The following is a 15834-nucleotide window of genomic DNA, read 5'->3' as shown; positions in this document are numbered from 1 at the left end:
CCTCGACCTCCTCCTCCTCAACCGGGACCTCGAGCGGTGCGGAGCCGACTGCCGGATCTCGAGGAGCTTGCAGGACCGCTCCCGCCTAGCTTTCGACGTCAATGCCCGGCATTCGGGGCACGACTGGTCATCGTGGTCAGTCCCAAGACAGTAGAGACATCGATGGTGGGGGTCGGTAACCGACATCAGTCGGTGACAGACGTCACACGGCTTCAGGAGTCGAAGTCGACTCAAAAAAGATAGACAAAAATGTCCAAAAAGTTAGTCAAAAAATGACCAGGGGTATTCTCTTCCCGGATCTGCGCTTGCTGGTGTGGAAAAAAGAAGAACTGACGTCAGCGCGCGAGGGCAGCGTCTAAGTACTCCGACAACGTCATTCCGGCAATCACGACGCCGGACGCGGAGACGCAGACGACGCCTACCGACGCGCAGGGGTACCGCTGACAAAAAATCTTGCCGGATCCAGCCTGATGCCTGGGGATATTCTAAGGTAATAAATCTAACTAACGTGTTTCTTTCAGATATGAAGCATAACCTCTCAATAGGCCATGACCTGCTGCAGCATTGCCAATGGCCCAGAAAATTTGGAGCACAACAGGACTAGTTGTGGGTTCGACTTCTCATTAGGGGATTAGGGGGTGACATCTATTAGCTCCTTAATGCCCTCCCAACTTCTCTTTGGACAATGTGTCAGAATGGCGCCAAGTCCTACTTTGTCTTCTTATGCTTCTTCTTAAATTGGACTTCAACTTACCAGACAACTTCAACTGCAAAGAAGACTGTAATGGGAATGACCTTGTAGCCTCGATTTGGAGCAGGACTTAGCAAGGTCTGGAACTTTTTTTTGGTGTTCACCAACATATAGCTTTTTGGCCCTGGATTGCCTTCTGGTGCATCAGGATACATTCTTGACATGACTTGGAGTTGTGTCCCAAGCCCAGACACAAGAAGCACACCTTGTGCAGGTCTGTCTCCGACATTTGTTGCCGAAGTCATGTCATTGTTTGAATCCTGTAGCTTTGGAGGGGACATTGTTCCCGTACACACTAGAAAAGAATAGGAAAGAGTTCCTCAACCCATGAAAATGGAGTGGTGCACCTGATCTATGTTTGAATGCGCAGAAAGAAGTGTACTGACATCAGCGGGTAGGGGTGGTGCTGAAATGAGGCTCCTCTACATCCTTTCCGGGAGAAATGAGGCAAACGTGGAGCAACATGATGCCACGCTCACGGGAGGACTGTAGCGTAAACTGCCAGTTCCAGTCTGATGAATGGGGGATTCCTAAAGGTGAGAAATCTGTGGTTAGAAGTATCCATCAGAATACTTTAAGATACTTGAGTGATAGGTGGTACGTACTCGGTGCTGTATTGCCTCATCCCACCAAAAGTGACTCACAGATAAGGAGCCTTTTGGAGGGCTATTTATGGCATAGGGAACAATCAGTTTCTGTTTGAAGTGCCAGTAGGATACCCTGTGACCATTTCCTGACTATGAGAGCATGGAAAAAAAGATTAATGTGGCTCATCCTTCGGGCAGAGATATGTTAAAGACAGAATCTGCTGAGGAGATAAAAGTCAATAGAGCTTGGCTCACTGTCCAATATCCAGTGGCTTCGTTATCATAGTGAACAGTTATTACTATACTAGAATGGTCAGTGGAAGAGAACCAGGAAGATAAGGAGGAGGAAGTATGAAACTATCTCACAGTGACAGAGCAGAAGGATTTGGATTATCCAATTCCAAAAATTCTTTATTTCGGTCATATAGACCATAAAAGATGCAATGAAAACATTACAAACATTAAAACGTTATTAAAATACATTTGAATAAAAACGACTCTCCCAGCGAGGAATAGTTTAAAATTACATTTAAAATGTTCTTTAAAAAGTTCAAGGGGCTTCAGACGATTTTTTCTTTCTAATCAGCCATATGGCCATAAGAAATTTGGAAACAGCGAACACAATGTGGCCCAGGGTACTGGTTTTCAAAATCCTGTATGCTTGTGCATACTCTCTGAACCCCAGGTTCTTACAGAGTGGTGCTATCCAATATTTTCTGGGCCTTTGGTATGCAGGGCACACAAACAAGATGTGGAGGTCGTCTTCCACATGGTTGTTACAGCAGGGACATGTTTTGTTGCCCCCATTTGTCCACTTCGAGGTGTATGAATTGATAGGTAGTGTGCTATGCCTCCATTGAACATACAGTTTCCTTGCCAGGATGGGAAAGATAAAATCCATAAAAGGTTCAAAAACATAAGAATTTTTGGATTCTAAAATTCGCAAGGTTAGGGTGCCGCTATTTTGAGCGTCCATCAAATGTGCAAGGGACCTGGCTTTGTAGATTTGTGCCAGAGCTTTGCGCGAGATTGTACGGCAGCCTCGTGCAGGGTCCTCCCACAGGACACGGAGATTAATGGCAGACAATTCGTTTTCCACAAAGTTGAGCCAGGGGATTTTGCCACTGGAGTTTAAACTCATGACATGGGTGAGATCCTCCCTATAATGATAGAGTTCGTCCGTAGACCAGAGCCTGTGCCAAAACTTCACTGGCTTAGACACAAGCTCCTCTGCAATAGGGGGGAGACCCATGTCCATTCTTAGAGGCTGAAGTGGGGTGGCACTTGGAAGGGCTAGAAGGCGCCTTAAAAAGCTATTTTCCACTATTGATAGGCCCTTCACCGTTTTATGTCCCCATAACTCACTGCCATACATGGCCGCAGCCTTGGCCTGGGTCTTGTAAGTTTCAAGGGCCGGACTTATGGGCTTGAAGGAAGAAGTATTAGCCACTTTCAGGATTGCACCCGACAGTTGGGATAATTTGGCCTTGGATCGTACTATCTGTCGATCCCATGCCAAGTTCTCCTGCAGTGTAACCCCCAGATATATAAAGGTGGACACCCTCTCAAGGCTAGTGGTCCCCAGGGTAGGATTGGGCCTAGTTTTAGTTGGTGGGTTGAAGATCATGAACTTGGTCTTTTCTGTATTCACCTCGAGCCCATGCTGATGACAGAAAAGACCAAATCCATCCAGGATCCTCTGGATCCCCATAGGGGATTTTGAAAGGAGGAGGGTATCATCGGCAAACATGATTGTCGGTACCCTCCTACCTGCCAAACAGGGGGCGTCGTTGTCCTTGACGTTTTCCAGGTGTGAGATGACATTATTGATAAATAAACAAAACAAAACAGGGTCGGTGCCAGGACACAACCCTGCCTCACACCTCGACGCACAGGAAACCTGGATGAAAGTCTACCATCTTTCCCACACCTAACTTGCGCATAGTTGTTCTCATGCAGCCTGGCCAAGATGTTAAGTAGCTGGGGGGGGGATTCCTAACTTTTCCAGCACCTCCCAAAGTTTCCTGCGCGGGACTAGGTCAAAGGCTGACCTCAGATCCACGAAGACCATGTACAATCTCCCGCCCTCGATCCTCACCGTCTTCCAGTAGAGGAGAACTAGGCGGAAGATCTGGTCCATGGTCGACGTGTTTCTCCTGAAGCCAGCCTGCAGGGGACTCAAGATGTCATTTTCCTCCACCCAGTCTAATAGATGGTTCAGAATAAGACGCGCAAAAAGCTTTTGGGGAACATCTATCAGGCTAATAGGCCTATAATTTACAGGACTCGAGGGGGACCCTTTCTTATAAATCGGGACTATTTCAGCCCCTAACCAAGAGGAAGGAATCGCCATACCTCCCAGAATAGCATTGAAGAGGACAAGAAAGTACGGGGCCCAAATGTCAGGGTGGTATCTGAACAGATCACCGGGTAGCTTGTCCAGCCCCGGTGCCTTCCCCAGTGCTAAGCCCTCCAGTGCCAGCTTCACCTCCCCCAGGGAAAATTCCAAGGCCACAACTGGCAGACAGGGGGGCTCCACCACCATCCCTTCCGGCCAGAGAGTGGTTTCTTGATATAGTGACCCAAAATGAGCCTCACAAATAGAGGGGGCAATATTGGGTTCTACTGCGGTTAACAGATCCCCTGTTCCATTGTTTACCAAAGCCCAAAATTTTCTAAAGTCTTTAGATTTAAGGGCTTCAGACAGGTCATGCCAGTGACTCCAATCCCACTCTGCCCTTGCGTTGGCCAGTACTAACTTGTACCCCCTCCTAAGGGCAGCAATCTTCACCTTGTCACTACCCTCTTTAATTGCGGAAAGAAGCTCGGTCTTAGTTTTCCTGCAAGTGGAGGTGTACCAAGTCGGAGCACGAGTTTTTTTCCTTCTAATAGGCAGGGCCGGATTGAAGACATCTGCAAGGTCTCTTACTAAGGCCTGGTGAATGCCAAATAGTCTGTCGTTGTAATCTGGGGGTCTAGATTGGTTAATGAGGGCATCCACCTCCTGGAACCTAGGGAGTGCTATACCATAGAGGTTTTTTAAAGCTTCTTCTTTGTCAATTAGCTTCTCCCATTTCACTCGGCGCCTACTTGTAGTGAGTAATATGTCTCCCTGGTCGATTGCAGAATCAGTAGTTAGCATCCCTATGGCAGGGGCTGGGTGCTGGATCTCCAAGAGAAGGGAATTGTGGTCACTATCTGTCCTCGGGATCACTCTAAAATCTAAAACTTTGGGCCACAGGGAAATATCTATAAAGATGTAGTCCAACCTTGACTCATGGCCCTTTTTGTTGAAGGTGCACACCGAAGGAGTGTCAGAAGGGGTGCGCCCATTACACGCCCTCAGTGCAAAATTCAGGGTGAGAGAGGTAAGTTGTACTGCCAACGGAGACCAAGCTTTGGGGTGAGGTGATGAAGAAGGAGGGACTCCCCAATGGTCGTCCTCGGCAGTAAAGGCACCCTCCATTAGGCCCTCCAGGGGTTCGAAGTGGCAGTTAAAATCTCCTCCCATCACTATTTTCGGGTTACCTGTCAATTGCCCTAAAAAAGATGAGAGATCAGCTAAGGTGGGGGATTCTTTACCCACAGCGACTGGTCGAGAGTAGACATTAACAATAGCCCATATACTTTTGTCAGGCCATCTGAGGAGGACACACTGAATGTCCGGTGAAAGTGTGTCCATTCCATCCACCTGACACCCAATGTGGCTCGCCACCCAGATTGCCAAACCTCCCGAAGGTCTCCCTCTCCCATTCGACTTTGCCGGGATTTCAAATATGTCATATCCCCTCCTGAGCTGTGGTACCCTAGCCCATGTCTCTTGGAAGAGGAGTATGTCACTTTTGCTGACCAAAATTTCCCACTCCGGGGTATCCACCTTACTTGAGATGCCAGCTACATTCCAGGACAGGATGGTCAAGCCTGGACCTTGGAATTGGGGACCTTCTTCACTTTGTGCAGACGGGATTGCATGTGCAGAATTACCCAAGACACCCAAGCCAATGGTTATGGGCGACCGGGTGGGTAATTCAACAACCTCCACCAATTGCGTTACAGCAACAGTTAAAGTGTTTGGTGGATCCTCATCTAAAGATTGTGTGCTTCCAAGTCTGGTCCCCCCGTCATTTGCATGGGCCAGGGACCTTTTTTTATTTGCGGGAACAGATGTACCTTCCCCCCTGAATGTAGACCCATAGGCAGAATTTATTGGGTGTTGTGGGATGTCCCCCCTTATTGGTCAATCTACTAGGTCCAGACAGGAGAATCTATTCTGTAGGACAAAATTACCATGGGCGGGCAATGAGTTGTACTTGGGTCTGTACCGTGAGCCATCTACGGCGAAGCCCACTCTGGTCCAACTCTGTTCCCTCCCCACTACTAAATTGGAAACATTTGGGTAAAAATGTGAGGGGGACACTACGTCTATGTTGGATTTATCCGGCCTAACCAGCCAGTTGCAGATGTAAGGGGCAACCAGTGGGCTTTTAAAACTAAATATGATACAGTCCCCTGCCCTGTTTTTGGGGGTAATTCCAATCCATGGGATCCTTCTGACCATTAGCACATCACCTTTGATGTTAGGAGGGAGGGGCCTGTTAATATTAAGCCAACTGATTACCTTATTACGAAGTGAGTCCTGTGGCTCTTTGGTGTCACCAGTGAGCTCAGGAACTCCCACCATAATCGCTGTGTAGGGCACAGCCTCAGGGGGCAAATTAACCGCCCTGCGCCTAGTGTTAGGACTAATGGGGCTACCAGTATATTCATTATTAGCTCGCCCCCCACTCATTGGGTGCGGTAGTGTTGGTTGCTTAGATCTTCTGGGTGCCGGGACAGGGGGCCTAGACATATGTAAAGAGGGCAGTGGGGGAGCATGACTACCTGTAACACTATCTTGTGCCCCAACCGGGACCTGTAAACTTGTTCCAGCAGTAGATGGTCTAATCGCTGCAGAATCCCGGGGAGCCGTCTGTGCACTTGAACCCAACCCCCTGCTAGGACTATTCCTGTTATGTGCATCTTCTATAGCCTTGAGTCTAGTAACTATGGAATCCAATTTTACAGACAGGGGCTCCAACAGGCTCCTAAGGATATCCCTAAAAGAGCCAATCAGAGCCTCTGTCGCATTTAGAGGATCTCCACCGAATATAAACGGGCCAGAGCACCCGGGTACCACTTTGGCTAATGGCGAGTCCGATTGATCAGACCCAGTTCCCAGGGAGGAAACCACGGGAGAAGCCGGGATGTCTGAGCTAACATCTAATGTTGGGTTGGTTTTATCCACTTTGGCCCTTTTTGCCCCTCTGAGTTTCCTTAACCTTTTCCTTTTCGGAGGATGGTCGACTCTACTGCCTACGGGATCTGTTGGCACTGCAACTTGCCCTTTATCCTGCACCTTAGACATTTCCGTACAGTTGATATACGGAATGGTCTCCACCGCCCCCGAGGGACACACAGACTCACTATCCCTCACTAGATTAGACGGAGTCCTAAGTTGTTGAAGGACTGTCTCGATTGTCTGATCGATACTATCCATGAGAGATAGATGGGTGGCGTCAAAGGGTATTGGAGTACTAACATCAATGGATGAGGAGTCTGAGGGGACCATTGAGACTGAGACATTTTCTAAGTTTGCCTCAAGGAGAGTGTCTGATGCTGTGCGACCTTTACTAGCCGCAGCACTAGTTTTCGGAAAGAATTTGTCCAGTGTACTAGAGCACTGTTGGGCAGCCTTACTCCTGGATACTCTAGTAGCCATGGCGAGAGGAACAATCAAAGCCGCAGGCTAATGGGATAAGGAAAAGAGCCTTGAGACAGGGACACGTTAGAGGGGGGGCCCGGTCCGGTCTCTACCGGCCACTAACGGCCTAAAACGGCCCGCTCTTTGCCCGGTCTTCGTCCGCGCGCGTCCCGCGTAAGCGTTCAGGGCGGGGTTAAAGTAGAGGAGGAAAGAAGGGGGCGGGAAGAGGAACCAGGTGCGCGCGGTGGACGGCGCAAGCACTTCTGGACCTCGCAGTCCCGCTCCCTATGCAGGTGACGTCTAAGGCACTCCCCCAGCCGAGATGACCGAGCCGCAATGCTCCCAGGCCACGCAGAGGGTCTTGATAAGAGTTCCGCTGCTGCTAGTTGCCCCTCAAAAGACAAGAACACTGTCCACACTTCCTCCGCTGCACGAGCGGCCCCCGCGCCAGCGGGGGCCGCGAGGAGTTAAATACACAACCAGGAGGGTCCAGGGAGGGTCCAGGGAGGTCCGCGGGAGAAGGGGGCGGGAAGAGGAACCAGGTGCGCGCGGTGGACGGCGCAAGCACTTCTGGACCTCGCAGTCCCGCTCCCTATGCAGGTGACGTCTAAGGCACTCCCCCAGCCGAGATGACCGAGCCGCAATGCTCCCAGGCCACGCAGAGGGTCTTGATAAGAGTTCCGCTGCTGCTAGTTGCCCCTCAAAAGACAAGAACACTGTCCACACTTCCTCCGCTGCACGAGCGGCCCCCGCGCCAGCGGGGGCCGCGAGGAGTTAAATACACAACCAGGAGGGTCCAGGGAGGGTCCAGGGAGGTCCGCGGGAGAAGGGGGCGGGAAGAGGAACCAGGTGCGCGCGGTGGACGGCGCAAGCACTTCTGGACCTCGCAGTCCCGCTCCCTATGCAGGTGACGTCTAAGGCACTCCCCCAGCCGAGATGACCGAGCCGCAATGCTCCCAGGCCACGCAGAGGGTCTTGATAAGAGTTCCGCTGCTGCTAGTTGCCCCTCAAAAGACAAGAACACTGTCCACACTTCCTCCGCTGCACGAGCGGCACCCCCAGCGGATTATCTGTCTACGGCCTTGAGAAAAGTTGAGCCTCAAGGAGATGTTATGGTCAGCTTTGTTTCATGGTAGTTAAGAAAGCAAAGAAACAATCTGCTCACTTCTCCTACCATTACGAACTCTAGTGCCAGGTGAAATGCCAGGTGAAACTGCAATAATGTAAAGGCCACCCTTCTTGAACAAAACAAGCTTCTCAGACAGAGAAACAAGAGCTCAGCTCATCCTAATCTGTGACAACAGCAATCACTCCAGTCTTTGACATCTCTTCAGCCTTTGACACTGCTGGTAGACAACTACTGATCCAACGACTAAGCAATATAGGAATCTAGGATATGAACCTTACTTGGATGAAGTCCTACTTAACAGACAGAGCTCAAACTGTTATATTTCGTTCATTCTGCTCATCATTGTTCAGGTATTCCCCAAAAGTTATTAGTTGCTCTTCTTCAATGTTTATCAGTCACCACTACTTCTGGATCTTGTAAATTCTTGCAAGTTACATATTGCAACTGGGCTGACAGCAACCAGGTTATAAAACTTGAAAAACCTTGACACCTCTGAGTTGAGTGAATGCGGCTTTTCAGTAGACTAGTGGATGCTAAAGAAACATAACTCCTCCACAATAGAAGTCTTTTCGTCTGTATGGTGACAACATTTTTTATGACCCAACCTCCTTGTTGCCTCTAGAGATTGGATCGGGCCCAACAACGGAAGTGAAGAAAATGGGCTTGAGCTAACTGTAGGGGAACATTCAGTGTTGAAACCCACATTTTGGACCATATTGGAATACCAAAGACAGTCCTGTTAGAACTGTCACAGGTGTCTCACACCCAAAGGCTACAGAAGTGCTTACCCTGTCGGGAGAGTGAGCTTAGAAAGATAAAATGGCCCGGAGCAGTAGTATTTGTAACAAGAGATGTGTCCACCTTTTGTATTGTGCAATGATGCTCTGGAACTCCTCAGATGAACAGATGCTGAATATGCACATTCATTGGAAGACATGATGTTTCACTGTCCAGCTCAATGGACTACAGGCATAACTACTATGTGTCACCTTCTGAAAAAAGTGACCTACAGGGCTTCTTGGATACGGCGAACTTCGGCAAAAGCCAAAGCCCTGAAATAAGCATGAGGATGACAATGGGCAAGAGAAAACTCCTAGCTGAAAAAGGTACCAAGTGTCTAAAGGGGAAATATGAATAGTGGGAATATGCACGAGCGATGCTGGAATCATGCCCCATTTACTAAGCTGGAAAAGAGGGACTAAACTAAGGGGAGCAGGAATATGTTTTAGTTCTTCTGTAATGAGGCATATGCCCAGATTTACAAAAAGCTATACTTTATGCAGTGCAGCAATGGTCTACTCTATTCCCGTACCAGAAGAGCATCCTACACATCTGGAAGAGTGGATCTTAAGGATCAGTGGCCTTGATTTATCAGCATTGAAGTGGATGTTACATTTCTTTAGATTTGTGCAGTACAGACGGTGCACTTGGTTCTTAGGGCTGCGGGTGCTCTAGAGAGGCTTTAGATTTTTAAATGCTGGGAGAAAATATATAGAAGAAGCAGATGGCATCAAAGCTAGAAGCGGGCGGTCAATCAGACTGATTGGAATGGACAACAGCCTACCTGGGCCCATACAGCTTCCTCAAAAAGGCCCAATGTATCCTCGCAAAGCACAAGTGAAATTCAAGCTGAGCTGTAAAACACTCACATCATCCAATAAAGTTGGTACATTGCATAGAAGTAGTGGGACATCTTGCCCAACACTCGTTAGGCGGCATTTGTATTAAATACATTCATTTTTCCGCAGTTGAGGAATATGGACTGCAGCACATCGGTAAAGGACGCTTCTCAAGTATTTACCTTATTGACCTGTGAAAGTGGTGTTCTTATGGCTCCTGCTGGTATACGTCCCCTGTTGCTCTCTTCAAACATGCGGCCCGGTGATCGTTCCCTCCGGGTACTCAGCAGCCTGCCTGGAGACTTCTCTCTCTCGAGTGGCCTTCCTGGAGACTTGTCTCTGCGTAGGTCTGTCCTGCCTTCTCGATACCGGTGTGGTGTGCTTGGTTCCCGTTGAAGGCCTTGTACTTCAGTGGGCACTGGACTTGCTGCTACCCGCTTGGTGATGTGATCGTTGTATGAAGGTGGACCTCGCTTATTGGGACTACTGTATATAATAAAACAATTAACCGAAAAAACATCTAAAGATTAGACATTGCATTAAATCCCTCATATTACATTAAACATCACTATGGAACAGGTCTGGAGTGTTACAACATCTGCTGTCCCAATGTGATTATATATGGCAAGGCTTACGTATGATACCGATGGATGTTACAAACAAGACAGGTCTGACTATGTAAACATGCCTACATTTAATACCAAAGAATGTGTGTAATAAACACTGGACCTTGAAAAGCAGACTAACCGTTTGGTGATGCTAAATGTGTGCTCGTTGACATATTTTCTGTCGACTAAGTCCATGTTTTGGACACCATTCAAATTAACAATATAGAAAAGCAAAACAATACACTTCTTTAGTGCACATGTTACAGCAACTGCAAGGGGGATGACATTGAGGAGATCACTCTTCGAAGTTAGAAGGGAGAAGTAGCATTAGCTACCATGCTTCTGTAAAGGGGTGTTGTTTTGTATCAAAGCAAGAGTCAAGCATCATTGACCCCCTCCTCGCTCCCTAAGACATCATTGGTAATAATGGTATATAAGACACCAGTGCAGGGATAGACACATGGACTCCCGCCTTGGGAGAAATGCTGAAGGACTGAACTGCAGACTCGATGACAGCATAAGGTGATGGAGCAAGGTTTAGTGTAAAAAGAAACTTGCTCATATGCAATCCTCTCGAATAACCTGTAACATTTTAACCAACTTGTCCGCGAGTACTAATTTTGCACCACATTTTACATATTGTATCTAGGGGAAGTTTTTCTATGTGCTTCACTAATGAATAACCCGAGTGTCCTAAAATGGCCACCAAAAACGCGGGAACTCTTCTGCGCATGCATCTACTTCATCTACGTAGTATTACGTCTTCTGTCGCTTGGGGGGAAATCTTTGCAGCTGCGCAATAGCTTTAAATATGGCTGCTTGAAACTATTGCTCTAATGCACATGCTGTGCTGAAACTAACCTATGCAAGTTTTACTAAGCTATTAATGCAAAAGAAATATTAAGTAAATGAGGTTAGAGTAGAAGTAAGTGGTATACAGTGAAATCATTTAATTTTGTATGTTAACATGTTCTTTTCTGACTTTATTAATAGCTCGCATTTGGGACTTGGAGGGTGACCGATATCCCTATCCTTTCCGGCAACTACGCATGCGCGCAACCTCCTTGTTCTGAAACTAATGAAGTCATTGGGTGACTGCCAATCCATGTGCCCAGCAAGGACATGGGAAGAACAATTCTTGACCCTACGAGAGGAAGAAGAGGCAACATTGTATTACAGATTTATCGATCCACATATGAAATGCTTGTGGGAATAAAGCTAGTGGGTATTAAAGAACGAGTTACTTACCTTCGGTAACGATATATCTGTAAGAAACATTAGTTAGTTAGATTCCTTACCTTAGAATATCCCCAGGCTGGATCCGGAAAGATTTTTGTCAGCAATACCCTTGCACGTCGCTAGGCGTCGTCTGCGGCTCCGCGTCCGTCGTCGGCGTCGTGATCGCCGGGATGACATCGGAGTACTTAGACGTCGCCCTCGCGTGCTGACGTCAGTTTTTGTACATAGCTTTCCGCGCCAGGAACGCAGAGCCATGCAAGAGACCGACACAGGTGCCATAAATCTAGGGCCCTGAAAGGGTTGTCCTTAACCCTAGATATCAGTTCGCAGAACGGGGAGGAAGGGTGGGGCGGTAAGGAATCTAACTAACTAATGTTTCTTACAGATATATCGTTACCGAAGGTAAGTAACTTGTTCATCTGAAAGAAACACGTTAGTTAGATTCCTTACCTTAGAATAGATACCCCAGCAATACCAACCCCGGTGGTGGGTCTGCGAACCAACATCACACCAGGAAGTCCTGGAGAACGGAACAGCCAAAGAAGCCATCTCTCCGGACTTGGCTGTTCAGGCAGTAATGCTTGGCAAACGTGTGCAGCGAGGCCCACGTAGTTGCCTGACAAATGTCCTGCAGAGGGACTCCCCGTCCCAGGGCAGTAGTAGCCGCTGTGGCCAGAGTGGAATGAGCCCTCAGCCCCTCAGGAGATTCCTTCTTAGCCAAGGAATAACAGGCCTTAATGCACAAAACGACCCACCGAGAGATGGTTCGCTTGTGCACTGCCCGCCCCTTCTTAGCGCCCACGTAGCCAACAAAGAGTTGGTCGTCCACCCGGAACTGTTTTGTGCGGTCCAGATAGAAGGACAGCGCTAGTTTTGGGTCCAGACGGTGGAGCCTCTCTTCCTCTTTCGAGGGATGCGGAGGCGGAAAGAAGGTGGGCAGTGTAACAGACTGGCCGATGTGAAAAGCAGTTACCACTTTAGGGAGAAAGGAAGGACGAGTCCTGAGCACAACCTTGTCCGGATGGACAGAAAGGAAAGGAGGCTTAGAAGATAAAGCCTGGAGCTCACTCACCCGTCTAGCAGAGGTGATGGCAACCAGGAAGGCAGTCTTAATAGTCAGAAGACGAAGAGAACAATTATGAAGTGGCTCAAAGGGAGCACACATCAGATAGGTTAACACTAGGTTCAAATCCCACTGAGGCATTACGAAAGGGACAGGAGGAAACATATGACTAATGCCTTTAAAGAATCGAGCAACAACAGGGGATTTGAAAAGAGAAGGCTGATCAGGAAGCCGTAAGAAAGCAGAAATAGCTGAAAGATATCCCTTGAGGGTGCCCAGAGCAGAGCCCTGCTGGGCCAGGGAAAGAAGAAAGAGGAGAACCTCAGAAAGAGGGGCGGGAAAGGGGATCCACAGCCTTTGCTGTGCACCATGCCACAAATTTGTTCCACCTGCAGGCGTATACCGTTTTAGTGGAGGGACGCCTGGCTGCCAGAATGACATCACAGACTTCAGGAGGCAAGTGAAATGGCATCAACTGTCGCCGCTCAATCTCCACGCATGGAGGTGGAGGCTGGACAGGTTCGGGTGGAGGACCGTCCCCTGCTGCTGCGACAGAAGGTCTTCCTGAAGAGGTAGTCGAATCGGGGGATCGATGGACAGACTGAGTAGCTCGGGATACCAGTATCTTCGTGCCCAATCCGGAGCCACAAGGATGACTTGGGCTCGGTTGCGCCTGATCTTCAGCACTCTGGGCAGAAGTGGTATAGGCGGAAAGGCGTACAACAGACCGCAACTCCACTCGGAACGAAAAGCGTCTTAGCAGAACTGATGACATTGCGCGTTCTCTTCGGTGGCGAATAGATCTAACCAAGGCTCTTCCCACTGCCGAAAGAGTCTTGCGCCACGTCAGAGTTCAGACGCCATTCGTGATCCATCATGCACCGGCGGCTGAGTTTGTCCGTCCTGGCGTTCAGAGAGCCCGCCAGGTGTTGAACCACCAGGGTGATGCCCTGATGTTCCAGCCATGTCCAGAGGCGCCGAACCTCCTGACAAAGGGTCCACGACCCCACCCCGCCCTGTTTGTTGCAATACCACATGGCGGTGGTGTTGTCCGTGAACACCTGCACTACACTTCCCCGAACAGAGGGAAGGAATGCCTTCAGTGCAAGTCGGATCGCCCGCAGCTCCAATAGGTTGATATGGAGCCGGGACTCCGCCGGAGACCAGAGGCCTCTGATCTCCGCCTCTCCCATGTGACCCCCCCATCCCAGGAGGGACGCATCCGTCACCACTACGTGCTCCGGTTGGGGTAGGGAGAGGGATCTGCCACTGACCCAATCGCGGTCCGTGAGCCACCACTGCAACTGTCTTGCAGTGCCCTCTGAGATCAAGACATGGTCGGACAGGTTGCCCCGATGCTGAGCCTACTGAAACTTCAGGTCCCACTGCAGAGCCCGCATCTGCCACCTGGCGTGATGTACCAGCAGGATGCAGGAGGCCATCAGACCCAGTAGCTGCAGCACCAACCTGACCGAAACCCGGGATAAAGGCTGAAAGATCGGAATCAGAGCCGGAATGTCGCGAACCCGCTGTTCCGGAGGATAGACCCAAAACTGCGCCGAGTCCAGAACCGCTCCAATGAAAAGGAGCTTCTGGGAGGGACTCAGATGCGACTTCGGCACGTTGATGGAAAACACCAGCAAATGCAGGAGGTCGGCCGTAGTCTGGAGTTGGGAGACGACTGCCTGGGGCAAGCCCGCTTTCAACAACCAGTGGTCGAGATAGGGGGAAGACTAGAACCCCTAATCTGCGCAGATGAGCTGCGACCACCGCCATCACTTTCGTGAACACCCGAGGAGCACTGGTGAGGCCGAAGGGGAGCACGGTAAACAAAGTGCTCGTGGCCTCCCGTGAACCACAGGTAACGCCGGTGGGCCGGCAGGACGGGGATGTGGAAATAAGCGTCCTGCAATTCCAACGCTACCATCCAGTCTCCAGGGTCTAGGACAGCCAGAACCTGAGCTAAGGTGAGCATCTTGAACTTCTCCTTCCGGAGGAAGGCGTTAACGCTCCTGAGGTCCAAGATAGGGCGTAGGCCCCCTTTGCCCTTCTTGGGAACCAGAAAGTAGTGGGAAGAACAACCCCGACCTACATCTGGGCCAGGAACGCGCTCAATGGCCCCCTTGCCAAGAGGGCCGTAACTTCCTCCTGCAGAAGTTTCAAGTGATCCCCCGACATGCGGTGGTACTGCGGTGGCATGGCTGGAGGGGTCGCCTCAAATGGGAGGGAGTAGCCCTTTCGGACGATTTGCAGCACCCACCTGTCCAATGTGATGGTACGCCAGTGGAGCAGGTGATGGCGAACTCTGCCTCCCACTGGCGTGGAATGGGTCTGAAAGATCGGACTAGGAAGGCTTTGAGGCAGATGCTGCTGGGGTAGATGTGGGCTGACCGGCTCTCTGTCCCCCCTCTCTGGCTTGGCGGAATCCGCGACCGCGTTGAGGCTGGTTCTGCTGCCTGTGGCTAGACGGACGTGAGGGGGCGCCCCTACCTTGGCCACAAAAGGGGCGAAAAGCAGAAGTTTGCGGGCGTGGGGCCGAGAGGCCCAAGGACTTGGCTGTAGTCCTGGAGTCCTTAAAGCGGCAATGGCCATCAAAGGGCATGTCCATGAGGGTGCTCTGGACATCCCCGGAGAAATTTGTGGACCTCTGTTAGGCGTGGCAACGAATCGCCACTGTGGTCGCAATTGCCCGACCTAGCGAGTCTGTTGTGTCAAGCCCACATCGTATCGAGTACCGTGCCGCATCCTGCCCCTCGGCAAGTGCCTGGGCGAGCCGTGTCTGGGCCTCCTCCGGACACTGGGGCAGCACGTCCCCCACCTTATCCCACAAGGAGTGGGTGTAACGGTCCAAAAGGCACGCGGTGTTGATAGACCGCAACCCCAAACTAAGAGAGGAGAACAGTTTCTTCCCAAACTGTTCCAACCTTTTGTATTCCCGATCCGGGGGAGCGGACGGGAAGGCGGTCTGGGAGGTAGAGGCCAGGATAACCAGGCTCTCAGGCGTGGGGTGCACCGACAGAAAGCTGGGGTCGCCCGGGGCGGTGGCGCCGGGCCACGTTCCGGTCCACAGGAGGGACTGTGGAGGGCTTGGACCAGGT

At 50.2% G+C, this 15834-nt stretch overlaps 1 protein-coding gene across 6 annotated transcripts in view; it reads right to left on the bottom strand.

The window, feature by feature from the left end:
- Positions 1 to 15834, bottom strand: part of CIT (citron rho-interacting serine/threonine kinase) — a 1313172-nt gene that overhangs the window by 16485 nt on the left and 1280853 nt on the right. For all 6 annotated transcript variants that reach the window (XM_085636268.1, XM_085636269.1, XM_085636271.1 and 3 more), the window contains one exon: positions 10009 to 10312. In XM_085636268.1, coding sequence (XP_085492394.1) covers positions 10009 to 10312 — 304 coding nt within the window. The remainder of the gene's footprint in view (positions 1 to 10008; positions 10313 to 15834) is intronic.

This window comes from Triturus cristatus, chromosome 11 (genome assembly GCF_964204655.1).
Source record: "Triturus cristatus chromosome 11, aTriCri1.1, whole genome shotgun sequence".
Lineage (NCBI taxonomy): Eukaryota > Metazoa > Chordata > Amphibia > Caudata > Salamandridae > Triturus > Triturus cristatus.
Note: the sequence above shows the minus strand (reverse complement) of the source record. Positions and strands in the feature narration are given on the sequence as shown.